At 42.5% G+C, this 27,566-nt stretch overlaps 1 protein-coding gene across 2 annotated transcripts; it reads left to right on the forward strand.

Moving 5' to 3' along the window:
- Nucleotides 1-732: 732 nt before the first annotated feature.
- SQLE (squalene epoxidase) lies at nucleotides 733-19,643 on the forward strand. Of its 2 annotated transcripts, XM_069780032.1 has the most exons (12): nucleotides 733-998; nucleotides 1,124-1,588; nucleotides 3,735-3,987; nucleotides 4,278-4,458; nucleotides 7,145-7,241; nucleotides 10,452-10,565; nucleotides 12,775-12,946; nucleotides 13,232-13,327; nucleotides 13,906-14,048; nucleotides 16,324-16,420; nucleotides 16,923-17,010; nucleotides 17,786-19,643. In XM_069780032.1, the coding sequence occupies exons 2-12, from the start codon at nucleotides 1,304-1,306 to the stop codon at nucleotides 17,976-17,978; spliced, it is 1,719 nt and encodes a 572-aa protein (XP_069636133.1). In that variant the 5' UTR covers nucleotides 733-998; nucleotides 1,124-1,303; the 3' UTR covers nucleotides 17,979-19,643. The 2 variants fall into 2 exon arrangements, with proteins under 2 accessions (XP_069636133.1, XP_069636132.1); XM_069780031.1 differs by having other exon boundaries at nucleotides 733-1,588.
- Nucleotides 19,644-27,566: the final 7,923 nt, after the last annotated feature.

Genomic DNA, 27,566 nt, shown 5'->3' on the forward strand with positions numbered 1-27,566 from the left:
CAGCGCAGCCCCCTGCGCTACCCCCCCCCCGCCGGTCCTTTGAGCTGTTCGCCCTCAGCCTCCTGTCCCCCACAGCCGGGCAGGCTCCGAACAGAGCACGGGAGACCCTGGTGCTGCCGCCGCCAGCCGCCCGGCCTGCCCCGCCGGCTCCCGCCCGCTGCCCTCAGGCTCCCCGCCCCCCCCCCCCCAGGCACCTGCGCCCCTCGCAGCGCGCATGCGCCGCCGCGTGAGGCAGCCGCGCGGGAAGCGGAGAGCGGCAGGGATGGCTCCGCCGCCGGCCCGCCGCGGCAAGCACCAACCCCTCATCCCGTGACCATGGCAACCGTCAGCGCTCCCGCCCCGCCCTCCCCCGTCGTCACATCGCCCTAGGAGCCCGGCGGCCGCAAGCCCCGCCTGCCTCCCGCTCGGATTGGGCGCCTGCCCATAGCGCCATCTCGGCATAGCACCGCCGATTGGCCAGATGCCGCTGAGGCACGGGGCGCGCGGTACCCACAAGGAGGGGGAGGCCGTTGCTTTATTAGCATAGCCCCTCCCCTCGGCGGCCGGCACCCCCCCCACCCCCCCCACCCCAGTTGCGCTCGCGGGGTGCTCGCTGTGAGGCGCCGCCCGGGGCCGGGGCGCCGGGCGGGAAACCGGGGCCGGGCCGGGGCGGGGGGGGGGGGGAAGGAGGCAGCGCCGCGTCCTCCCTCCGTGAGGCGGCTGCGGGGGACAGGTAGAGTAGGTAGAGCATCAGCCTTCCTCCGCCCGAGCCGCCCGCCTGGGCGCGTCACCGGCGGCCGGGGCGGCGCCCTGGCAGCGCCGTCGCCTCACTCACGGGCCGTGGAGGCTCCGGCTGCATCGCCGCCGAACGGAGGCGCATCCGTCCCGGCAGCCGAGGCGGGGCTGGGCACGGCGGAGGGGTGACCCCGGGAGGCGGTGGGGAGGGAAGCCGCCGGGCCGCGGCGGGGACCAGCTCCGGCTCCGCGAGCATCGCCTGTGGCGGCGTGCGTTTCCTTAAGGTGCGGTGGGGGAGATCGGCGCTTTTTAAGACGACGTTTTATATTGATTTGGGGGGGGGGCGTTTTTGGAACCTCTCTCTGGGCTCCTGTGGCAGCCCAGCGAGGGGAGGCTTGTTCCTCTACAGGGTTTTGTGGAGCTCCTTGTTTTTTCATTGCGATCTCCCTCCCTTCCATCGCAAAGGAAGTCTTTGCATTTCTGTACGTACATTTATTCGTAACTCGCGCAAAAACCCCCCTTGGGGCAGCATCCGTCGACGGGAAAGCTTTGGAGGAAGCAACCAGGAACAGTGACCAGTCACCTCACGATGTGGACCTTTCTGGGTATCGCCTCCTTCATCTACGTGTATAAAAAGTGTGGAGACCTCATGACTTACGCTAATAAGGAGGTACTGCTCTCCGTGTTAGTGTTTTTCTCCCTCGGCTTGCTGCTGTCGTACAGGTACCGTTTCAGGGGGCCCAAGCAGCAGCAGCAGCGGAAGACCCAGCTGGGGATGCTCTCTGACGTTCTCTCAGCTTTACCACTTGTTGGCTTCTTCTGGGCCAAACCCACCCCAGGATCTCAACAAGTTGAACAGCCCAAATCCAGAAAGGTAGGTTCAATTCAGACATGGCACGTGGGGTGCAGTGTCCTCCTGCTGTTCCCTCTGGCCACTGACCCTCTGCCCTGGTGAGGGAAAGGAGCTAAGAAAGGGTTGGAGGGGGTTTGTCTTTAGATGCTGGATGTCTGATTTGTTGTATGTTCTGTTAGTTTTGGATGGCAAAAGAAACAGTGAAACTTATTTAAGTGATAGACCAGGGGGTTTGTAGAGTCAAATCAAAGGTAAGTGTTTGAAGAAATATTTGTAGTAAAGGATTATTAAACTAGCAGAAAAGTATCTTCAGTTGCCAGTCTGTTGTAGAGATGAAGGACTGGAGCATCTGTCCTATGAGGAAAGGCTAAGAGAGCTGGGACCGTTCAGCCTGGAGAAGAGAAGGCTCAGGAGGATCTCATCAATGTATATAAATACCTGACGGGAGGGTGCAAAGAGGATGGAGCCAGGCTCTTTTCAGCGATGCCCAGTGACAGGACCAGAGGCAATGGGCACAAAGAGAAACACGGGAGGTTTGATCTGAACGTCAGGAAACACTTTTTTACTGTGAGGGTCACCAAGCACTGGAACATGTTGCCTGGAGAGGTGGCAGAGTCTCCATCCTTAGAGGTATTCAAAACCCAGGTGGACATGGTCTAGGCCACTCTGCTCTGACCCTGCTTGAACCAAGGGGGCTTTGGACCAGATCACCTCCAGAGGTCCTTTCAAGCCCCAGCCATTCTGTGGCTCTGTGATCAGCTTCCTAATATTTATGGATAAAACACATTTGTCTAGACAACTGCAGATAGAGTTATTTGGAAATTATTCCTAAACTATTGCTTGTACAATAGCTACAGGAGCTGGGCTCAGGTAGTCTGTTCCACTGAGCCCAGCATGAGAGTTGCTGTGAGACAGTGGAGAGAGCTGTAGTTCATGGCTGTAGCTTAGCTGGAGTCCTGCCATCCAAGACTACCGACTGGACGTGCATATTCAGTACATCTGTGGGTTAGCACTCTTTGGCTACTTTCCTGTGTACTTCTGGGCATTTTTGGCTGAGCACTGACCCCTTGCACAAAAGAACTTGAAACTATTTTTGGCCGCAAGTCAAAAGTTCTGGATTTTTTTTTTTTTCTGGTAAAGCCTGCCTTTACCCCAATTTCTTCTATTATCTGAATTCAGACAGTTTTGCACACCCTTCCTGGGTTGTAGATATAAACATGACACCATGCCACTAGAAGTTCTGGTGTCAGTGTTGTTCTGGGCATTTGTTTCTCTGACGCAATCGTATTTTTACCACTGTCAGCACTGCAGTGCTGAGGCATTTGTGAAAGAGTGAATTGGACTCAATTCTTCATTCTGCCAGCTGGAGAAATGACTTGCAGGTTTGCAATGGAATTGCCCTTACAACTTTTTTTCTCTTTGAAGTGTATGTGATTAGATGCTGTTGGGAAGGTACTATAACATAGCTGGTCTTCAGGTACCAGTTTGTATGTTAACTGGTATGTAATCCGATGTATGTCAATTCTTAGCAGTTTTAAATGTAGGTGAATCGTAATTTTGCCGATACCTTCGTCTGGTGAGTTTTCATTTCAGCACCACTTCTCTGTAACATTTTACAAGTAGCTGCTTCTGCTGACACTTTTCCGTGCTGAGTATTACCATAAGCTGTTATTTTGGTAGGTAGGTTCACTTACGGTAAAATTAAAGAGAAATACATTTTCCAGTGAATCTGATAACTTTTTCATTGCAAAGTGCTAAGGCTTCCGTGTGGCAGTGGCTCACTGGTATGAAGGCATTGGTGTGTTACTTTATAGACCAAGAATATGGGACTGCCTTGGCTTACTGCCTTTTATAGGAACCTGACTTTCAGTCTCTCTGAGACTATGTTAGTGGTTTGTCTTTGATCAACAGGACAGTTTTAAGCAAGTATCTTGACTTTCTTTGGGCAGTGTTGTTTTTTTCTTTTCTCTGCTTGTTGTGTTTTTGTTGCATTGTAGAGTACAACTGATTTCATTTAGGACAAAACTAAACTGGAAGATGCTCTCCAGCTACTGATGCGCTCTCAGTCCCGTGGGTCAAAGTAGAACTAGTCCAAAGTCAGCCCTCTGACAAGGTTATGGTACAGATACATCGACACGTGTAACTTTGTTGGCTTTCTTTTCTAAAGGGTAAAAGAGAAGTAAACTTCCCAGATGTATATCTGACAGAGACTGCTCCAAATGCAACATTATCACCTCAATACAATCCAGAAATTATCATTGTGGGATCAGGTGTCCTTGGTTCTTCCTTGGCCGCAGTGCTCTCGAGGGATGGAAGAAAGGTGACTGTGATAGAGAGGGATCTGAAAGAACCTGACAGGATAGTTGGAGAATTGTTGCAACCTGGAGGTTTTAATGCACTTAAAGAGTTGGGTCTTGAAGGTAAGTGCATTTCAAAATGTAAATATATCTATAACACACCAGTTACTACACTCAATTATGTTTTTAGAAAAAGAATGCCTACAGGGAAAATGAAGAAATACATTATCTATGCTTCATATTTGAATTGAAATTGCTTGTATATTTCCAGTCTGCCATTTTGAAAATATTCACCCTTCAACATGTGTGTTTTGATTGAGAAAATTGGACTCTATGTAAAGAAATACTTTTCATACATAATTAAGCTTTCTTAAAGACTTCTTAAAACTCATCTATTGGCTTATATTTTGCAGATACAGTAGAAGGTATTGATTCACAAACAGTAAATGGTTACATAATTCATGACATGGAGAGCAACTCGGAGGTTGAAATTCCTTATCCAATGTCTGAGGATGGCCGTGTGGCAAGTGGAAGATCTTTTCATCATGGCCAGTTCATCATGGGTCTCCGAAGGGCAGCTATGGCAGAGCCCAAGTGAGTCACCTTGTGAACAGCACAGTTGGGACCCAGAGGTTCAGAAGCACTGTTCCCAGCATCCGTGAGATTCCTTAACCATTTCGCTCTGTCCCAGCACATAAGGCTCCAATGAACAAGACTGAGAGAAAGTAACAGCTATAGTTACTCGTTCTGTTTTCTGTAGACATGTTCATACGCTGTGTATACATCATATGTTACCCTTTGGGACAAGTTAATCTTTAAACTATGGGAATAGAGGCTTTAAATATGAGGCAAGGTACTGGCCCCTCTGTGTGAGAGAACAGTTCAAGGGTAAAAGGCTGGTTCTCTTCTGCTGATTCTTGGGTTTGGCATTTTACCAGAAGAAGTGACCTCTTCTCAGTGAGCAAAGCGTAGAAGTTCTTTGGTCAAGAAACGACTGGCAAATCTGGGAACATTTCTTAGAGTCATAGAATGGTTTGTGTTGGAAGGGATGAGTCATAGAATGGTTTGTGTTGGAAGGGACCTTTAAAGGTCACCTAGTCCAACCCTCCTGCAGTGAGCAGGGACATATATTTCTTCCACTGATGTTATATGTGATGCCAGAAATCAAGCCTCTTTTACATTTGCATGTTGTTCTGTTTTTTCTGATAACAAGAAGTCAAGCAAAATAACTAGAAAGGAGCACTAAATGGAATTGGCTCTTTCCAGTTATTAAATTCTGTTTTTCAGAATCTTGAAGACACCTCTTCCTAATGAAATAAGAATTAGTGTTTGGTATTGCCTCTTTAACTGATTTCTTTCTTTTATACAAGAGATGAGAAGGAAACTTTTCTTGAAACAGAATAGATTCTAGGTGCTGTTTTCTGTGGGGCGTTTTTTTGTTTTGTCTCTTTTTTCCCCTAAATAATGCTTTGAAGGGAAGCTTGGCATTACCATCTTTTTACCTTACATGTCTATTCTGAACTGGAAAATTGCTTTCTCCTATCATATCTGTTATATCATATAAACTACTAAAAGTAGCACTAAAAGATAGCAGCTCTGTAGTACAGTTAAAATTAGTGACAACCGTGTTTACTAACTATAAAAGCTAAAGCCTTCTTGTTGAGGCTTTGAGTTCAGTGAAATCTGGGCATCTGTTTGCTCAACTTATGGGGCAAACTCCAGTAGCTGTACACAGTCTTTGAAGCAGAAACTTACAAAAGCTAATGTTTGAGACTTGAATTCAATTCTTTCCCTTTTTCCACACTGTCTTTAATGTTCATGTTGTGTAGGTTTGCTTTTCATTTTAATTGTAGCATAGAAAACTGCATGTTAAATTAAGGTGCGGGAGAGATCAAGAACTCATCATAGTGCCATGAGGCTTTGTTTTTCATCTGAAAGCTTGTGAAAATATAGGGGATAATTATTACTGATTAATATATCCTCTTTAAAAGTACTAGTCAATATGAATTTATTTCAGATGAGTAAAATTAATTTTGAAGAAGAAAGAGGTAGGGCATCATTAGTTAATCATTTTTATAGGGGGTGAGAACCAGAAAAAGAAGTGAGCACTTACTTAGGTAACTGAAATGACAACTATAAAAGAAATTTAAGGCCGATAGGGTCCACAGAACTCCGATTCACCTACTATTAACCTGACATGTTGCTGCACTCCCTTGCTGTTGAAGTTTCTGTTAGTGTGCTTATGCATAACCATTCAGATTTTGATACAGCCAACCTGCCTGTTGCCTGGTAAATTAAGCCAGTCATGATCTGCTCTGAAATTTCTGTGCTGGCTGACATGTCGGAAAGACATGAATTCAGTTGCTCATGTTCCCTCTGAGAGGCTAAAATACCAAACTGTTTTATTCTCACCTGGACCTTTAGCTCATTTTTCCAAGTTGTGGAATTCCATCTGGATATGAAAATATTTGTGAGGGGGAGAGAGTGTCCATTTTGAGCTGCTAAGTCTGAACTGCTGGGATCAGATTTAAGAGCTCAGACACAACAAGGAAATTTAAAGAACAGAGATATAATTTGTGAACCCCAAATAGCTCTGGTTGGGTGGTAGAAGTAAGGGATGCTCAGTTCAAACTCCAAATGTAAGCATTAGCAGAACTTTAAAATCATAAATAGCAAAAAAAAAAAAAAAAAGTTGTATCCTGAATTCCTGAGGTGAAAAGCTAGATGTATCTGTCCTAAACAGGTTAGATTATTTTGATCTACTCTGAGAATTAGGTGCTTCGCTTTTATCTAGTATACATGTTAAGTGTCAAAGTGCTACGTCGGATCTTGCTCCTAAATTCTGCTTGGAGTTAGGTTTCACCCTCGCTGTCAGCGTTTCCCACCATTTAGCAGGGATGACTCAGTCAGCTGCCTCATTTCTGACCATTATTAAGTGTCAGACTCCTCTCTGCATCTCTCCCTTGCCCATGGAGCACCTGAAGCACAACTGGGGATTCTGCTAAGTGGTAGGGTGTTCAAGATAAGCACTGCGGTTTTAGAATATTCTCATGTATCAAACCAAATGGTAGTGTTGAACTGAAATTAATGACAAGCACTTTTTGACATTTAGTGTGGCTTCTGAAAGTGGTTGAGAACACATCTTTGTAAAATTTAAACAAAGTGTGTTGGCAGAGACAAGATTAGTGAAGATCTGGTTTTCCTTCTGTGTCTCGTGTCTTGAAATGTTGGCATCATCAATCCTCTTTCATTATGTTCTAACCGCTCTATTTTATTTCAGTGCAAAATTCATTGAGGGGACTGTGTTACAATTGCTTGAGGAAGATGACTGTGTCGTGGGTGTTCAGTACAGGGACAGAGAAACTGGAGACACTAAGGTAAGATGGTTTTCTGTTACTATCTTTGTTAAACTATTAAGAAAACCAAGGGTTGGTTTATATAAATATATATATACACACACGCATAATTTTTTTTAGAAAAACTCTATTTTTGAGCACTAGTATAGATAATGCAGTTATCAAGAAAGTGAAAGCTGTAATAAAGGGAGGTTACTTTCTAGTGGATACAGTCCTGGCATATGTGTATTCTTGTTATAACTTCTTGGTTATAACTGGAGAATTCAGTTCATTATTAATTTCAATATTCATATGTCTGGAGTTTAAAATCTCCAAAATAATAAAATATTAAGATTTATGCTTTGCCTGTGTGTAATGGTCTACATTTCCACATATACTTCCACTATCGACTGAGGTGTCTGAAAATAAGAAGATAGGTACCTATTCATAGAGATCGCTCTGTCCAGTCATTTCTTGGATCACAGAAAGAGTTCTGGCCTATTTTAATTGAATCACTGATTTGATTAATGTTCTTTGCCTCAACTAATGCTAAAGTGCTGGCTAAATGCTGTGAAACTGTGTGAACTTACAATAATAAGTTTTGGAAAGACCAGTCTAGGTAGAACCTATGTGCTGAAGTTCTGGACATACTGCCTATTCTCTAGAAAAGCCAAATTTGTAATCTCCTTCTTTGTTGACTTTAAAATTCCTTTGCTACCTAAAGTTACATAGCCATTGTGTTCAGATGTGCTCTGATGGGGAAGACAGGAATCTCCTGCCTACACACTGCTGCCCTCCATACAAGATTGAGAAAGTTCCTGAGTAGTTGGAAGATCCTGTTCTGAGCATTACTAACAAAATCTCTCATCTTTAGGTCGTTTAGATATGGAAATGGTGGTATAAAACCATAGGTAAGAGAGCCTTTTAAAAGTAGTTGCCCAAGATGTAGGAGTGCTAGCTGGTTTTAGACCCACCGGAGGCAAATGGCATTTCAGCCCATGTGATGGCAAAGTGGTCTAAGTAGGAACCTGTAAGAGAGCCGAGTGGAGACATCCTTGACCCCTCTTGAGGTTAGCTGGAGGAAGGGGGAGTTCCAAGTCCTGTTCCTTGGTCTGTCTTACATGTCATGTAAAATGAATAAAAACATATTAGGAAATCCACTCTAATAGAATAAGCCATTGAATCACACTGGAAAGATGGGGAATTTGGAGAGGAGGAAGTTTTTTGGGAGGAGGGTGGTTTGCTTCCCCCCCCCCCCCCAAGTCCAATTGACTTTATCATCCAGCAATATAGGTTTGTTTTGTTATGTTTTGTTTTGTTTTGTTTGGGGAGTGGAGGGGCATAGTGCATATTTTGCTTTGAGATTTGTTTTTAAGCTTTACATATTTGTGGATGTTGTTGTTGTAATTTTAAGCGTGACTTATTTGACCAGCAGTAGGGTGACCAGTGTTTTAGCTTGCATCTTTCCTGAGAGCATGGATGTTGTTCTTAAGGCTTTGAGTTCCCTATCTGTATAATGGGGATAAGCAAATTCTTGTTTTGCTCTGAATGCTGAAGTTCTGTGGCTGGAAAGAGCTGTTTCATTTGCTGGCCTAGATCTCCTTTGATTTTAGAAATCTAGTGTAAGAAATTTCCATTAAACATTTCTTGTAACTGTGTTTCCCTGCCTGTGACTTTTTACAACTGGGAAACTACTTTGGGAAAAAAAACCCAAAGCCAAAACCAAGGCCTGTTTACATTCCTTAGCCTGCTTTCATAGAGAAAGGAGGCTGATCTATGTTATGTGTCTGTGTTTTTCTGTTCTCTCCATCCCTCTTGTCTACCACATTACCTTTGAGATTTTTATTCTCTTAAATGAGGTTCAAATTAGCCAGTATGCTAAAAGTGAACATATTAAATTTATCAAAACCGGGCAACTGAATAGAGTAAAGGTCTTAGTATGTTGACTGTGGAAAAATTGTAGCATGAATGTTCAGATCATTAGACACCAGGGAACCCATATGGGCAGGTGACTTTGCTCTAATTGCAGGAATAATTAGAGGTTGCAATCATCTGAGACAGGAATCCATAGGAAAGAGGTTTCATTATCTCTAGTCAGGAGCTCATTTCTAAAAGCTCAGACACCACAAACATATATTATTTTATTTAGCTTTACTCTCATGTGATTTTGTCCAACTTCCCTTCACACAGCAAAAGATGTAAGGATTGTGTGACACAAGTGACTTAAGTCCATTCCTATGTGTGCAAGAGCTGTTCATAGAGGAACCCATCCACATACTGGCTCACCAGATGCTTCCATCCAATAATAAAATATTTTCCAGGAGTACTAATGAAACACAGCGTGCTTTTTTTGCTTTGTTACTTACATCCTAAAAGCTTAAAAGGGAAACTGTTTCCATGCCAAATGTATGAGATTATTGAAGGCCAAGGACTAATGCTCGATATAAATTTATAGTCATTTGCAGTTAAATCATTGAATATACTGACATTGACAAAGCTGTAGGTAGAAGGAAACATCTGCCTCTAAATGCTTTCTGGTATAATAATGTTATATTACTATAGCAGTAAAATGCTTAAAAATACATTTTAGTAATCAGAATAATTGCTTATGTTAGAGAACAATGTATGTGTTACAACATTAGGAATTTGTGCATATGTTCAGGCTGAACCTAATCAGTTTACTCAGATTTTATTTTGTATTTTGTCTATAGACACTATTTGTTCTTATAGTTCCTAAGTATACTAGGAACTGCTCAGGGTTCACTGCTTGGTCTTTTAAAGAAGATCTTGGTATACTTACTCATTTCAGTTTGTTACACTTCGGTTTGTTTTTCTTCAGTTGCTTATGCGTGGTTCTTTAATTTAAAATTTCTTCTTTGTTTTCTTTTTTCTCCTAAAGAGTATTATAGATTGAAGGGAGTAATTACTCTACTTTCTTGTCTTTTTTTTTTTAATCTAAGTTCCTACACGGTCCCTGTAACTATGTTATCTGAATGCATGTCTAAAAAAGCTGGAGTATATCGTTAGATCAACTTTTAGAGGAAATAGAGTTAAATATGAATATGAGGAAGGCAAAAAATACTGTATTTCTTAATACACATATTATAAATATGGTCTGTGATCCTCTTATATGTTTATTGTTTTGTAGACCATCTAACATACAATTGAAAATGAGAGCTTGGGAGTTGTTTCCCACTGTTCTGAAGTAAAATTGAAAATGTCATCTTTTTTTATTTTTTCTTTATGCTGCAGGAACTTCATGCACCACTTACTGTTGTAGCTGATGGACTTTTCTCCAAGTTTAGAAAAAACTTGGTCTCCAGCAAAGTTACTGTTTCATCCCATTTTGTTGGTTGCATTTTGAAGGTAACTTTTATGTATAATACTACGTATGCCAGTACGTTACCACTTCTTAATGTGGGTCTGAACTTCACCAAATGTGTTGTTGTTCATTATCTTTTCCAACAGAATCAGTTAGAACTATACTTTTAGATATCTATGCAGCTGTTCTATCAGTTTCTGTGTCCTTTTGAGGAGTGCTTGGAATTTTTGGTCTATTTTTTTAACTCTTAAATTATTGATGCATACTCCATCCCAGCTCTAGGATAGCTGAACTTGCTATGTCAGACTAAACATACTCAGTACAGTTACAGGTCAGATTTTCAACTCTCTAAACACTTTTAAGTAACTGTGAGCCAGGTTTGGATTTGTGGTTTGTTTGGGTTTTTTTAAGTGGATATTGTTGTTAAAAATTAGATTTCTGGTTTAAGTGTGGAGTACAGTGTTAATCTTAAGCATATAGCTGAACAAGGGAGGGTTTAAAAAAAACTAGATTAGGATTCAACATAGCTAATTTAAACTAAGCACTGGGCTCAGTAGGCCAGTTCATAGGAAATAATTTTTCTCTTTTTTTTTTTTTTTTTTTTTAAGGAAAAAAGTTTAAGCATTTCATATAAGGTAGTGCTATGTGTGCTATTAGTGCTGTATTTTATATGGCACTAATCTCTGGATTAGAAGTAGGTACTATTGTGAAGCTGGAACCCAATCTGTAAAATTGTTTCCGATATAGGTTCTTTGACTGGTTTGTGTTAAGATATCGGTAGCTAAGATGGTGACACCATTTTTTCACAATACTTATGGCACTTGTTCAGGGAGCGGAAATCTTGAGTTTTAGATTATCCCAGGAGCTGCGGGTCAAACCACGTACGTTTTATACTCCAGAAGAATATCCAAACTATGCTCCTGCTTGAAGGCGGGGTACCTTGTAACCAGGTACATATATACCTTCAGGACCTATAAACTTCAGGAAAGAAAGGGGGTGTCCTGGCTTCAGCTGAGATAGAGTTAATTGTCTTCCTAGTAGCTGGTATAGTGTTATGTTTTGAGTTCAGTATGAGAAGAATGTTCATAACACACTGATGTTTTCAGTTGTTGCTCAGTAGTGTTTAGACTAAAGTCAAGGATTTTTCAGCTTTCAGCAAGAAAGCTGGAGGGGCACAAGAAGTCGGCACAGGACACAGCCAGGGCAGCTGACCCAAACTGGCCAACAGGGTATTCCATACCATGGGACGTCACATCTAGTATAGGAACTGGGGGGGAGTGGGAGTGGGAGATCGCTGCTCGGGGACTAACTGGGTGTCGATCGGCAGGTGGTGAGCAATTGCACTGCACATCATTTGTACATTCCAATTCTTTTATTATTACTGTCATCATTTTATTAGTGTTATCATTATCATTATCAGTTTCTTCTTTTCTGTTCTATTAAATGGTTCTTATCTCAACCCATGAGTTTTACTTTTTTTCCTGATTTTCTCCCCCATCCCACTGGGGGGGGGGGGGTGTGAGTGAGCAGCTGTGTGGTGCTTAGTTGCTGGCTGGGGTTAAACCACGACAGTGGGAATCTAGGTTGGTAGCTGAGTGGTTGGAGAACCCGGGTAGAAATCCTGGCTGAGTCTTTCCCTCTGTGGCTGCTGCATTAGTTATTGCACTAACAGCAAAAACAATTAAGGGAGGAGGAACCAAAACTACAGAATTTTCACTGGACTGGGAACACTGACTTGGAGGAACTTCAGTGCTTTTTGGGTCCCTAACCCAGTTACCACTGCCCAAGTGCCTCCTGTTTCTCAACTTTTGGAAACTTAAGACCTAGTTAGATAGGACCTTATGATTCTTCCTCAGTTGGTATCTCCACGTAGTTGTGTACAGACTAGTGTATTTCTTTCCCTCCCACTACTTTCTTTATGAAAAGAAAACAAAATTATTGTACTGAAAGCTATTACATAGATTATATAACAGGTTTTCAATGGCATGTATTAAATATTCAAATGAAATGTGTAACAACATATATTCTAGTAAATATTAAAATGTATTGCCAAAAGAATTGTAACTACACTGAAGTTCAGAACTTTCTTTTTGAAAACACTTCTCTTGTTCATTGAAAGAGAAAAATAACACAAACTTAATATGATATGGGAATTTATTTCAAAGTATTTCAGAAAATGATTTTGTATATTTGAAGTTTAATATTCTTTCATTGATCAGTCTCAATCTTTCTCCCCCTTCTTTTCTTTTTAAGGATGCACCACAGTTTAAAGCTAATTATGCTGAACTTGTTTTAGCTAAAACTAGTCCAGTGCTAATCTATCAGATTTCTTCAACTGAGACTCGGGTCCTTGTTGATATTCGAGGGGAAATGCCAAAAAATTTAAAAGAATACATGATTGAAAATGTTCATCCACAACTACCTGGTAAGTCTAGAAAGATTTCCATCATAATTGTCACAATTAAATGTGCCAAAAAAGGCACATTTCATTGAATCCATTGAACTGTGTGGGCTTTTTCCATGTGCACAGTTACTGTTTCTGTAAGCATTCACCCTTCTTTGATTCCACATCACATAGCAGTTTGTTCAGCTCACATCTAGGTTAGCAATTCAGAAGGATTATATCTATAAGAAGAGGTTAAAATGGGTTGTGTGCAAATTATTTTAGACTCTGTCTAAGTAGTGTAACTAAAATACTTCGTTATTGCAGATCATTTAAAGGAACCATTCTTAACAGCAGTTCAGAATGATCGTTTAAGGACTATGCCAGCCAGCTTCTTGCCTCCTTCAGCTGTAAACAAAAAAGGTGTGTATTATGAAATAAAAGGAGGAAAAAAAGGCATTATAAACTTCTTCTGGGACTTAGGGCTTTATTGTCATAGATGTATATTTGTTGTTCAATACAACTGTCTCATAATTCTTCTATGAAAAATAATATTTTGAAAATGTGTACCTTGGGCATAGTTTAACTAGAATGTTTATATTGACACTGGACTTCAAATCAGTGCCTGCTTTATTTTTAAGTTTAAATCACTCAGTTGCTCAAGCTTATACAAGTGTAGTCTTTTTAGGGAAAACTTGATCAACAAAGGAAAGAAATTACTTTTAGAAGTGTGTGTGTGTGTGTGTTTGTGTTCTTTGATGCACACACATGCATACGTATAGGGGAAAGAAATATTTTGACACCTTTTTAAGCCTCTTAATTTAAAGACATCCTTTTTTTTTTCACTTTCTTTTTTCTGTTTAAATTTCTAGTCGTCAGTCATCTTATTTTCTGGTGGGAATGAATTCTGAGTAGTTTGACTTTTAAAAAAAGAGACAGTTTGAGTTCTAAGATTATGTAATGATCATACAGTATCCCTTTATTTTTTCTCTTCTACCTAGGTGTTCTTCTTTTAGGTGATGCATATAATATAAGACACCCTCTAACTGGTGGAGGAATGAGTGTTATTTTAAATGATGTTAAAATATGGAGAAGTTTGCTCCAGGATATTCCAGACCTCTATGAAGATTCTGATGTTCTTAAGGTGCAGCTTTATTTTGGACTTATTTTAGGCAGCTTTTGCTGCAATTTAATGACACACTTTTAAGGTTATGCAACTCAGGGACATGTAAGTTATTTGTGAGTGTGGTGGGTTGACCCTGGCTGGATGCCAGGTGCCCACCAAAGCCGTTGAATCACACTCCCCCCCGCACTCCCCTCAGTTGGACAGGAGAGAGAAAATATAACAAAGGGCTTGTGGGCCGAGATAAGGACAGGAGAGATCACTCACCAATTACCGTCACAGGCAAAACAGACTCAACTTGGGAAAATTAACTCAATTTATTACCAATCAACCAGAGTAGGGTAAGGGGAAATAAAACCAAATCTCAGAACACCTTCCCTCCACCCCTCCCTTCTTCCCGGGCACAGCTTCACTCCCTAATTCTCTACCTACTCCCCCCAGCGGCGCAGGGGGACGGGCAATGGGGTTTATGGTCAGTTCATCACACGTTATCTCTGCCACTTCATCCTCCTCAGGGGCAGGACTCATCACACTCTTCCCCTGCTCCAGCGTGGGGTCCCTCCCATGGGAGACAGTCCTCCATGATCTTCTCCAACATGAGTGCTTCCCACAGGCTGCAGTTCTTCATGAACTGCTCCAGCATGGGTCCATTCCATGGGCTGCAGTCCTTCAGGAGCACACTGCTCCAGCGTGGGTCCCCCATGGGGTCAAAAGTCCTGCCAGAAAACCTGCTCCAGCGTGGGCTCCTCTCTCCATGGGGCCACAGGTCCTGACAGGACCCTGCTCCAGCGTGGGCTTCCAGCGGGGTCACAGCCTCCTTCAGGAACCCACCTGCTCCGGCATGGGGTCCTCTCCGGGCTGCAGGTGTATATCTGCTCCCCCGTGGACCTCCCTGGGCTGCAGGGGGACAGCCTGCCTCACCATGGTCTTCCCCACGGGCTGCAGGGGAATCTCTGCTCCAGTGCCTGGAGCATCTCCTCCCCCTCCTTCTGCACTGACCTGGGGGTCTGCAGGGTTGTTTCTCTTACATGTTCTCACTCCTCTCTCTGGCTGCCATTTCTGCATGCCCTGCAACTTTTTTTCCTTCTTAAATGTGTTATTTCAGAGGTGCTACCACATCACTGATTGGCTCGGCCTTGGCCGGTGGCAGGTCCGTCTTAGAGCCAGCTGGTATTGGCTCTGTTGGACATAGGGGAAGCTTCCAGCAGCTTTTCACTGAATCCACCCCTGTAATCCCCCCCGCTACCAAAACCTTACCACACAAAGCCAGTACAGTGAGGCACAGCAGTTTTCAAAGCTTTGGATAGATAAATCATGCATTAGACATTCACCAGTACATGGAACTGTGATTTGTGAGTGCTATGGCTGTGTGGCAAAAAGGCAGATTCAAAACTGTGCTTAATGACCTGTCGTGCTTTGCTTAAGGAGACTGGGGTGTTGTGTCTAGTCAGCATGCTTTGCTAGTATAACCAGATATTCCCATATTAGCAGTGTATTTGTAACATAGATTGATTTTAAATGAGGTGGGGTTGGACCATTACACTTGTGTGAGTGGTACTTAGAGAATAATGAGCATGTGTACCAAGTTTTTCAAGAAGCATCTCAATGCTCCCCTAGCCTCCTGACTGCTGCGTTAATCTTACAGTAGTAAGCTAGAAGACATCCTTTCCTAGGAATCAGCACCATTGGTGTTGATGCTAGGCTTATTTTTTCAGTGAGATTTAGACCCAAAATTCTGATGAATAGATAAGATTTCTTATTTGTCTGTTTACAGCTTTTAATTGAGTTAGGCATATTGTCTTCGCTAAATTACAGCTAGAATAATTATAGACTACAAGTAAATGATTCAAAAAGTGTATCTGAAAATTGAGAAGCACTTAGAGGGACCCTGAATGTCAGGACAGTACAGGACTTACCTGATGAAATGCAGACGCTCATATCTCAGCTAGTCACCTCAGACTTTCAGTTGTTTCCTACTTAGTCTCAGTCAACAGAGAGAACTAGGTGAGTGTTATCCTCCAAGTTTCTGACCTACCTCAGCCACCTACTGTAGAATGAGATGAAGCACAACCTGGAACTGCCATTTTTTTCTATATTTAGTGTAAGAGGAGTCTAGATAACTGGTTCGACAAGTTTCCAAAATTCTGTAATGACCTAGCTTGGAACTGATGTAGCATATCACTAAATCCACTCTACATTTTTACATGAGTATGATGACTCTTACCACCTCTTTGGGAATCTTTTGAATGTTCTTCTGTATTTACTGACAGAAATAATTTTTTTTCCCCTTTTTCAGGCAAAAAGAACATTTTACTGGTCAAGAAAAAAATCTCATTCTTTTGTAGTGAATGTTCTTGCCCAGGCACTTTATGAGCTCTTTGCTGCCACAGATGGTAAATATATTTTAAAGATAACTTCTGACTAATTACATCTTGGTAAATAAATATGCCTGGGGAGGGGATGTGTATGTGTGTGAGCATATGTCCATGTGTTTGTGTGTATATATGTGTGTGTATATATATTAAGAATATGTCAGTCAAAGGATTTTAATGAGTTAGCTTATGTTCTCTGCCTAGTTGTTTAGTTGTAGTGTTAGGTAAACGGAGTTTTAGCAACATGAAGGCAAGTCTGGAGTTAGTATTAAAAAAACAAAACCAAAGAAAAACCCCACAAATAAAGAAAAAACAGAAAACGCTTGTTCTTGTGTCAGTTAATTCAAGAATATGTAAATATTCTCTAAGACTATCCTTTACTTAAAACTAGCTCAAAATTGAGCTGTATTTAACAGAACAACAGCTACCAAAGTCCTGGATTTAATATCACTGTTATGTATACTGAAAAAGTTTTTGGTATGTGTTGAATATATTTGTTGAGTCATTTTAATTCACTTTGTAGATTCCTTGCACCAGCTAAAGAAAGCCTGTTTCCATTACTTCAGGCTTGGTGGAAAATGTGTCTCGGGTCCTGTTGGATTGCTATCTGTGTAAGTTCAGTGCACTGGTAATAGTTAATGTGAGCTGGGTCGAGCATTGATGAGTCTCTGTGAGGATCTGCATTGTTCACTATCAGTCAGCTCTGCACAGGGAGAACGGTCTACATAAGCCTGTATTTTCAGGATTATACTAAAGGTTGGAGTTTTATTAGAAGCTATGTCTTTAAATGCTGACTCTTTTTTTTTCCTTTGTAAAAAATATCACTAAAAGCTGGAGAGAAGTTAATGTAGGTGCCATGGGAGTTTGAATGAGGTCGAGGGGTCCAGACTAGCATAGGAGCTGGTGGAGACATTTCATGCTTGATAAGTTGAGAATAGTGAAGGATGAGGTCTCCCATAAAAAAGCATAAGGAACCGGGAAGTTGGTAACTATCAAGGTGTTTTGAATGACCCCTCAGAAACTAGTGAATGTACAATAAATCGTACTACTTTGAACATGTGAGAATGTGTGCATTTATCCTTCTCCCTTTTTGGAATGAGAGCTAAAACTGATAGAGCCTTGTTGAGAATAATGCCCTGGGGGTTGATAAAGGCAGACAGAGTACTGGAAATGAACAGAAAGCAGCACTGTAGAAGGGAATACAGTGTGTAGCAGCTCCAAGACAAGCGAGTTAGTATTTTTTAGTTGAGATGGCAGGACCAGAGCTGCCTAAATCAGAAGGGGGTATGTAATCTTGAGTGGAGATCTCTAGTTGTAAAATGAAAATCTCCCAGTGCTTTCTGATTCCCTTTATTTACATGTTTTATCTATTTATTTTTAATACAGGTTATCTCCTAAACCAATGGTACTGATTGGCCACTTCTTTGCTGTGGCATTATACGCTGTTTATTTTTGCTTTAAGACCGAGTCCTGGATCACCACGCCTCGAGCATTTTTCAGTAGTGGAGCTATTCTTTACCGGAGTTGCTCTATAATATTTCCACTTATTTACTCTGAAATGAAGTATTTAGTCTATTAAAATCCAGGGGGAAATGACTGGAGGAAGAAAACATGAAAATCGCGATGCCTTCAAAATCTTTGGACATGTACTATTTAACATTGTGTTTTCTTCTCTTCAAAATGTGATTTCCTTGATAAGGATTTGACTTAATTTTGGTTTTGTGTTTATATACATATATATTATATGTAAATTTTCCTTTCTTTAAAATTGAAGTTCAAAAAGGAGTTAGCTGTTTACAAGGACTATAATTAAGTGTTGACATGTGGTAGATAATTGCCAGTTTTGTCAGAATTTCATTCCTTGCTTTATCTATTGCCAAGTGCTCCACTAATATTAATAAACTGAAAAGTGAAAACTGTAAACCATAGGCTGCTATTATCCTTCATGCTTTTTTCTGTTCAGTAGTTCCATGGACTGTTTCTTTATTACTGTGAAATAGTAACATTCTTGATTTGGGTTATTTCATTAGGATTTGCCTCTGTTCTTTTTCAGTTGCAGCTAAGATACTAGTCTACTGACACTTAAAAGGACACTGTAAAGGATTTCAGAACTTGAAGTGCCACCAGGTCTTTAACTTCAGTCACTGTTGCAAGTGCCATGTTGCTCTTCTGAAATCATTCTTTGCATCAGAATTCATTTAAACAAGTAATAATCAAACGATAGTTATGTTGGCTACTGCATTGCACTCAGGTACTGAAAGCACATGTTTTTGAAACTTTCTTCCTATCTCACTTCCTTTTCAAAACTTAGGAGTTTTGTTTTGGTTCACTTGGGGTGTGTGCAATTGAAGTTTAACGCTGCCACAAACTGAAGCACAGCAACAAACCACATCCACTGAAACAAATTTAGTCCAGGCTACTTCCAGCAGACAGTAAAGTAATCCTTAGTACTACTTAAAATTCATAAGTACCACAAAAGTGTCCTTTTAATACTTGGAGTATGTTTCTTTTCCTGTAGAAATTACTGCATGCCACTAAAGAGTTCCTGTCTTTTACTGTTGGTCACTCTTCCTCGCAATGTTATCTTGTATCAATATGCTTTCCTTTGTTCTTGTGTATTTTCATTTTTCCTTACCTTTCTTATGATTGCTTTGTGTATCGCTGTATGGCTCTCCTATTTTGGCTTGCCTAAACAATCAGTTGCATCAGTGCAGCCAACAGGTTAGAGAGCAGTAACAGATTACCTTTTTCTGTACTGGTGAAACTTTGGCTATATCTTTTGAAAATACAGATTGCGTAAGCTGTACATAAACATACATTTTATGTTGGACTGTGAAAAAAATCTGTGGAGAGGCTTTTTTAGTATTTTATTTGGCGGGTATTTCAAATGACCTGTTCTTTTCCAGGAGCAAAAGTATGTATATTTTTCTAACCATATCACTTTTGATACCCTCTTGAAATTACATGCATCATGAATATGTCTATGTTTAAACTTTAGGGTAAAGTACTAATATTTTCAAAAATCATTATATATAGTAACTAAATGATACCCCTTTAAGGGTATACAAACTTTGCAGAATTTATACAAGTGTTTTCAAAATTTGTGACAATTTTGAAAATGTTGATTAATTTTACGTTTTCTATTTTTTTATATTATTTGCAGTCAGTCTCTTTAAAGTCAAGGATAAACATAAGCCAAATAAGCATCCTCAGCTAACTTAAATAAAAAGTTATGATATCCATAGATTTTTTTTGTTGTGTATTTCTGGTTAATGCATTTTTATTAGGTCCTGATTTGTCAGGAAATACCAGTGTGCTTAAATTTACATACGTGTTTAAGCACTTTTTTCTGTTCTTTTCTTGAACTCAGTGCCTGGTTAAGTGTCTTGATGATCGGGGTAATGATCACTTGCCGGAAATTACTGTGGGGGCGAGAAAAATCTTGCGTGTACGTGTAAGGAAGAGCAACCTGAAAATATGACTCATGAAATGGTTACATGCCTTGTCCTCAGGACAAGGTGAAGGACTTCCTGGGAAGTACCGAACAAAGTGGGATCATTTGGACACAGGGCAGCACAGGGTGTGGGCTTTGAACTGAAATTACTGGTGAGTTGGTCATGGGTAGTGTCTGACAGCATTGGCTGGGCTCTGGCTCCAGCTGGTCAGCGGCACGCAGCAGCGCTTTGCCCTGGTGAAGAAAAGTCACAGGGCAGAATTTCAAGCTGTGTTCCGTAGTCCCTGGCTGTGGTGTTTTTCTCAGGGGCACGGAGGTTGGGGGGTGTGGGGGGGAAGTAATGAAGGAAGCAGTTCTTGAGCCAAACGAGAGTAAGAAGAGTAAAGCTGGCAGTGAGTGGGCAATGTCTATAGGTAAAATGGAATCTAACATTGCTAGCCAAAGTACGCAGCAGGCAGTCTGTAAGAGTCCTGGTTTTCATTTTCTACACCTGTATGCAGCAAAGGGAAGTGATACGCCAGGGAAGATGTGTCAGGCATGATGCAGAATCTGAGAGGAACACAATGCACACGCAGACAACTCACAAGTTGCATCAAATATATATCTGCAAAGTCTAAAGAGGTTAGTTCTAAGGATTTTCACACGGCAAAACTTAGTACCATCCTGTACCCTTAGCAGTGCACTCTGATAAGCGTTGCGGGCACGAGACGCACGTCGTGTATATGTGGTTATCCCTGTAATCCAGGACCAGCGACAGCCACAGCTAACTGAGAGAGCAGAAGGAACAAGAGCAGCAGCAATACACAGTGATGAGATTGTAGCTCGTACACAGTGCAGGAGTATGAAAACTTGCTAGTGGTGGGGAGGAAAGAGGAAACGGTAGTCACCTTCTCTGCTAGCCTGGAGGTTTGTTCGTAGGTGGGGAGTCGGTTCATGCATGTAGGTGTCACATTTCTTGGAGCTCATTTGAGAAACTTGTATCATGTAGGTTGGGTGTTCTTGGTCTTCTGTCTTCAGGGGTTTGGTTTGGTTTGTTTTGAACAAGCCCTTTACTGGAAAATATATGGGACAATAAGAGGGGGGGTTTATTACAGCTTTGAAATGCCTGCTAGTGCAGGCATGCAGTGTTGGATTTCTTGTGAGGAGTGATACCTGTTTGGGCTGTGCGTGTGTTTAGTGTCTCCTCTAGCTCCAATGTAAGCAAGTAAAAGGCAGAGTGGTGGTAGTTTTCTTCCCACCTTCACTTTAATCACCTGGAACAAAGAGAAGGCACTTGATTAGTCCCAGATTAGCTGATGGATTTTGTAGTTGACTGTGTTTCTGAGACAGTGGTAGTATAATGTAATGTTAGAAATCTCAAGCATAATTACAGTGCCTCTCTGGGGAAGTGTATGAATAGAGGCTTAAATAGTCTGTTCTGCAACTGAAGAGGAGCACATCATTTTCTGTAGATGTAAATGATTTGTTAATGATGTCTGAATAGCACTTTACACTTAGAACTATCACACTATCTGCAGTAAGCTCCTGGAAAAAACAACCAATAACAAGGAACACATGCTATTCCTCATTTGTATTGCCCCAGCTCTGTTTCAGTCAAACAATGATTTGGTTCTGAAGAACCACACTTGAGTTTGGTTGTAATCCAGCTGTTCCAAATTACGTGCAACATCAGTGCTGTTACTAGGGTTTCCGAACATCTGTGGAAATCTGAAAAAAAGGGGATGATTAAAACAGATTGCTCCTTCCCTGATAATGCCAGTTTCTGGGTTGTCTTCCTCACTCGTGCTCGTGTCATACACCTGGTCTCTGCCTTCTCCCACTCAGTTTTCTGGTCCTTGCTCTGCGTTTGTAGCCAGAAGCACGCTGCAACCTAGGACTCAGCTGCTGCACTGCAGAAAGGTTGGATAGATAGGAAAGGTGTGGTGAGCAGTGTGCTGCCTGTGCTGGTTACCCATGTGGAAGCCGTGACCTGTTCTACTTCAAAGGCTGCTCGTATCTCCTAAAACCTACACAATGGTATTTGCTGTAATACTGTTGATGCACACGGGTGGTTTTGTGTCAGTATGGCAGTAATTTGTGGTTGGCTCACAGTGCTTGCACATATTGCTCTCTGGAACCAGCTTGTGTATTCTGGACAAAAGCAAAATCCATTCAATCCAGAATAAATATGGGCAGCTGATAAATTATGCATCCTGAAATTCTGGCTTGCTCAGCATGACATTACTACGTGGAAAATAGCGTCAGCAGTTGCTAAATTGTTCCCTGTGGAGCTCCAAAGAGCTGTGCAAGCTCCTGTGCTGTGCATAGTGAACAGCAGCGTGACAGAGTTTGCTGAGATAAAGTTATTCAAGGTACTGAAAATAAAAGCTGATGGGGTATTTTAAATAGTAACTGAAATCCACTGTTACTATAAGCAAAGTAACATAAATAGGAAAAATAATCCTGATGGTGGAACCTAGCTGTGAGTGTCCTGGAATCACCGTGACTGGTCCTCCCCAAGCTTCCACCCAGTTCGCAGCAGCAGTCAAAAAGGTAAACAGGATGTTGCAAGTTGTTGATGAAGGGCTAAAGCAAAAAAACATGATTCTGCATGGAATGAACCTTTGCACCAACTGAAGTATGGCAGAGCAGGAGCTAGTAATGCTCCGGGCAGCATCAAGAGAAGCTGCAGGGTGAAGCTTTGGGCCTTTGCCGGTATCATTTTCCAAAGGTAGAGATAGTGAAGAGCCACGGAAGAAGAAGGGGCTTTTGGTATCGCAGCCAGGTTTTAGAGCTGGTCATCAAGCACAGGTTACCAGGCCAGCCAAACACAAACAGCAGAACTGTAGGCCAAATACTGAAAGACTCATTGGCGTTAAGGCAATAGGTGTGTACTTAGTGAGCAATTCTGGAGAAGCGCCCGGGTGACTTAGTGGGGTGTGTTGCATTTTCTCATGCATGATTTTAAATGGTTCTGCCTATGCTATTACAGTGACTAATTTATTTTTCCATGGAAACGTTTGGGTTTTCTCCAGCTCAACACCTTGTTTACCTGTGGGTCACTCCTATGCAACTACTGCTTTTTCAGGTTTCTGTGATGCAGCTACTTTCCTTCAGATTCACAGTTTTTAGACAATGGCATCCTAATGCTGTCTTCCCAGGTGTGGTTTTTGATAGTCCTAATATAGGGTCTGATACAAATATGGTCCTGAAAATTTACAGTCTAGTATAAGTATACAGAATTGTATGTACAAATATCAACTTCTAACTGCTGTCTATATACTTAGGCAGTACCGTTGGTGTGCGTTTGACCTTATGGGTTCTTTTAGGCTACGAGACTGGATTTTCTAAGGGCAGGACGGGAAGGGGAAGCTTGCAGAGGGCTAAGGGTCCATAGTCCCAGCTGTGGCTTGGCATGAAGGCTTCATCTACACTGGGAGGCACACCAGGAGCATGGCTGTCTGTCCCCCTTTGCTGGTGGTGCTCTGTCCATCGTAGTCTTGGCACAGGCCAAGGGGCTTTGCCAAGGATTTGGAGGCGAAGGGTGTGATAAATGAATTTAGTCTCAAACAGGATTCCAATGAAAGTTTACAATTTATTAAATGAATAAAGGCAAGCCGGGAGCTTCTGCTCTACCAAGACGCGCGCTGTGAAAAACAACCCAGGTTCTTTTATAATCTAACATTTAGTTACATATTCATACTAGGCATGTTCTTCCAAAAGACTCTCCACCTCCTGGTTGTGTGGATGCAGTAGTTCTCCTAGAAACTTATCTCTGACCAGGCTCCCCACTGCTCAGGCCAGACAGCAGACAACCTGTGCAACAGCCGACACCTTGCACAGCACCAGCTGCCATCACCAAAACCCAAACAAGTTCACAACAGACACCTCCCCCTCAACAAATGCACACAACAAATTGCCCATCAAGACCCTAAGTACTGCAATCTCTGAGGCTAAATATACATTTAAATGCCTCAGTTCTCCCCTAGGATCTCTTGTTTAACACTGTGCAGTTAACAACAAAACCTGTTTTGGGCTGGCAAAAAAAGAACTATATAGATATCATCTGTCTCCTCCCGGCCTGCGGTTATACGAGGGCCAACAAAATGGTTAAAGATTACATATACAGTGAGGGTCACATTTTATTATGCGGCCCTAGCATTGTTTATATTGACACGAATCAGATGAACACATTTCACAAAGGGGATTAGCATGGAATGGGGGTCATTGCCAACACTGAGTAGATCAGGCTGCCCCGTTTTGGGTGTGAGCCATGCTGTGCCAGGTGGTTCCTATGTCATAGGATGGGTCCTGACATGTTTTATGAAGTTGTGGAGTGAATACTGAGATCCTGGACCCAAATGTCCACGTGGAGCTTCCTGGGCACAGTGGTGAGCCCAGCAACAACTGGTTTATGTACGTTTTGCGTGGGAAGTATGACATAAACATATCCCTCACCTATATTTCAACATAAATAAAACCTTGCTGTTAAGATTTTAGGTTACGAAGCTTTACTGTGACTGGATATACTTGCTGCCTCTGCATTTTCCATGCCAGCACAGTGGTCATTTTATCAAGTGTTTTGTCCTCGTGTCTGCTGGAGGAAACTGTTACAGAAGAGGACACTAGTAGGAAGAAATTGGTTGCTATTTTGAGAATGTGGTGGACTTGCTTTGACCTTGGCTAATTTTTGCTTTGCTTTTTGAAATGTGAATTGAAATGCATTTTGTTGACGATGATCACATTTTGATGCACATCCTGTTGCAGGCACATAAACCCCTCAAGCATTTGAGATGAGATACCATGATGCGCAGGAAGCCCCCTCGGGTGTTCCTGCCTCCATCTTCTCATGAGTCCTTATTACCACCTCCAGTGGTCAGAAGGGATTCTGTTAACCTTGAGCCTCAACACTGCATTTTCTAGTCAGGTTTTCTCTTTCAAGTGAGAACCAACAGGAGGCAGGAGAAGCTTCTGGCACAGGCTGCCTTGGGATGCCTGGGGTCACTTCTGCTCCCTGGCACCTTGCCCCATGCAGAAAGCTTTTCTGACTAATGACTGCCAGCTATATTGCATGTTTCTCCAAGGTCTCCACCTCTCCTGCCATCACCAGGCACGAATCAGATCCAGTACCCAGGTTTTCAACTCCAGGTGCCTTTATCTCTGTCAAACCTGAGCTGTAAAGCGGCACCGATGTGGCTCAGGTTTGGCCATATGGTAACTCGGTAACCACAAGTAATTACATGGTGGTGGAAACTAGATGTTGACTTACCATGGTTTCCTCTGCACACAGAGTACACTCGCTAATTGCTACAGAGCATACATGGAGCCGCTCTGTCTCTCAGTAATGTATTTGGTGTCTGCATTTTTCATCTTGTCCAGGGCTATTTTCTTCTGCAAATGACACCTGGAAACAGGTGGTGCCTATAGATGTTATCTGCAAGCCCAGCTTGGGGCATTTAAATCAGAGGTCTCTTTGTTTTCATGTGTCTGATCACATCAGCATCACCTGGCATCATTCTGTTGTCCCTCAAACAGGGTTCATTTACCCGGTGTGCAAGCCAATAACACACAGAGTCGAGGTATTTTCAAATTAATTTAATTGATGCGCATGAATGGGTGCCTGTCTCAAGACAGCACACCTTTGTCTCAAAAATCCTCACATTTATACACTGAACTAATACATATTCATTGTTGTTTTCCTTAATGATTGGTTCTTTCTTCTTCACCCCTGTCATGGTTTAACCCCAGCCAGCAACTAAGCACCACACAGCTGCTCACTCCCTCCCTCCCACTGGGATGGGGGAGAGAACTGGGGAAAAAAAAGTAAAACTCATGGGTTGAGATAAGAATGGTTTAATAGAAAAGAAGAAACTAGTAATGATAATGATAACACTAATAAAATGACAACAGCAATAATAAAAGGATTGGAATGTACAAATGATGCGCAGTGCAATTGCTCACCACCTGCTGATCGACGCCCAGTTATTCCCCGAGCAGCGATCTCCCGCTCCCACTCCCCCCAGTTTCTATACTAGATGTGACGTCATATGGTATGGAATACCCTGTTGGCCAGTTTGGGTCAGCTGCCCTGGCTGTGTCCTGTGCCAACTTCTTGTGCCCCTCCAGCTTTCTTGCTGGCTGGGCATGAGAAGCTGAAAAATCCTTGACTTAGTCTAAACACTACTGAGCAACAACTGAAAACATCAGTGTTATCAACATTCTTCTCATACCTAACTCAAAACATAGCACTGTACCAGCTACTAGGAAGACAATTAACTCTATCCCAGCTGAAACGAGGACAGCCCCTCATGTAAATTAGTGCTCAGACTCTGTCTTCTTCCTTTGTTGTCTTCTTTTGAGTAGGTGGTATCATTTGAGTAGGTGGTCAGTGAGTTGGTGATCGCACTCTTCCCCTGTAGGAATTACCTTTTACGTACTTCTTCCCTAATCTTAGCAGTTCCAAGCGGTTCTTCAAGGTTTATTGACCAGCCCACAAGCCATTACCTTTTCTGACATAAACATAAAGCCCCACTGTCTGGTAGTTAGCTCTTAAACCCTAAATCATGTCTGGTTATTGTTTCCCTATTTTAAATATTAACTGATGGGGGCTATACACAGGATTTTAGCAGCTCCCTGGTTATTTTAATCATATTATACATATTAATTGATAACAATTCTACTCTATATAGTGCCTACACAGGACCTGTCAGGTACTGTATTTGTCACCATCTTTATACTCAGATAAATTAAAGCCTGTAATGGGAAGGCATTTTTCATCTCAGACTTCTGCATTACCAGTCATCACTGCCCAATGCTGCTGAAGAGACACTTTTGATGCCCTGGAACAATACTCTGGGGAGCTGCACACCTTAAAAATACCCTTTGTGGTGGGTTAGCCCTGGCTGGATGCCAGGTGCCCACCAAAGTTGTTCTATCACTCCCCCTCCTCAGCTGGACAGGGGAGAGAAAATATAACAAAAGGCTTGTGGGTCGAGATAAGGACAGGAGAGATCACTCACCAATTACCGTCACAGGCAAAACAGACTCAACTTGGGGAAAATTAACTCAATTTATTACCAATCAACTAGAGTAGGGTAAGGGGAAATAAAACCAAATCTCAGAACACCTTCCCTCCACCCCTCCCTTCTTCCCGGGCACAACTTCACTCCCTAATTCTCTACCTACCCCCCCAGCGGCATAGGGGGACAGGGAATGGGGTATATGGTCAGTTCATCACATGTTATTTTCTGCTGCTTCATCCTCCTCAGGGGCAGGACTCCTCACACTCTTCCCCTGCTCCAGCGTGGGGTCCCTCCCATGGGAGACAGTCCTCCATGATCTTCTCCAACATGAGTGCTTCCCACAGGCTGCAGTTCTTCATGAACTGCTCCAGCATGGGTCCATTCCACGGGCTGCAGTCCTTCAGGAGCACACTGCTCCAGCGTGGGTCCCCCATGGGGTCAAAAGTCCTGCCAGAAAACCTGCTCCAGCGTGGGCTCCTCTCTCCATGGGGCCACAGGTCCTGACAGGACCCTGCTCCAGCGTGGGCTTCCAGCGGGGTCACAGCCTCCTTCAGGAACCCACCTGCTCCGGCATGGGGTCCTCTCCGGGCTGCAGGTGTATATCTGCTCCCCCGTGGACCTCCCTGGGCTGCAGGGGGACAGCCTGCCTCACCATGGTCTTCCCCACGGGCTGCAGGGGAATCTCTGCTCCAGTGCCTGGAGCACCTCCTCC

Source organism: Haliaeetus albicilla, chromosome 3, assembly GCF_947461875.1.
Source record: "Haliaeetus albicilla chromosome 3, bHalAlb1.1, whole genome shotgun sequence".
NCBI classification, from domain to species: Eukaryota; Metazoa; Chordata; class Aves; order Accipitriformes; family Accipitridae; genus Haliaeetus; species Haliaeetus albicilla.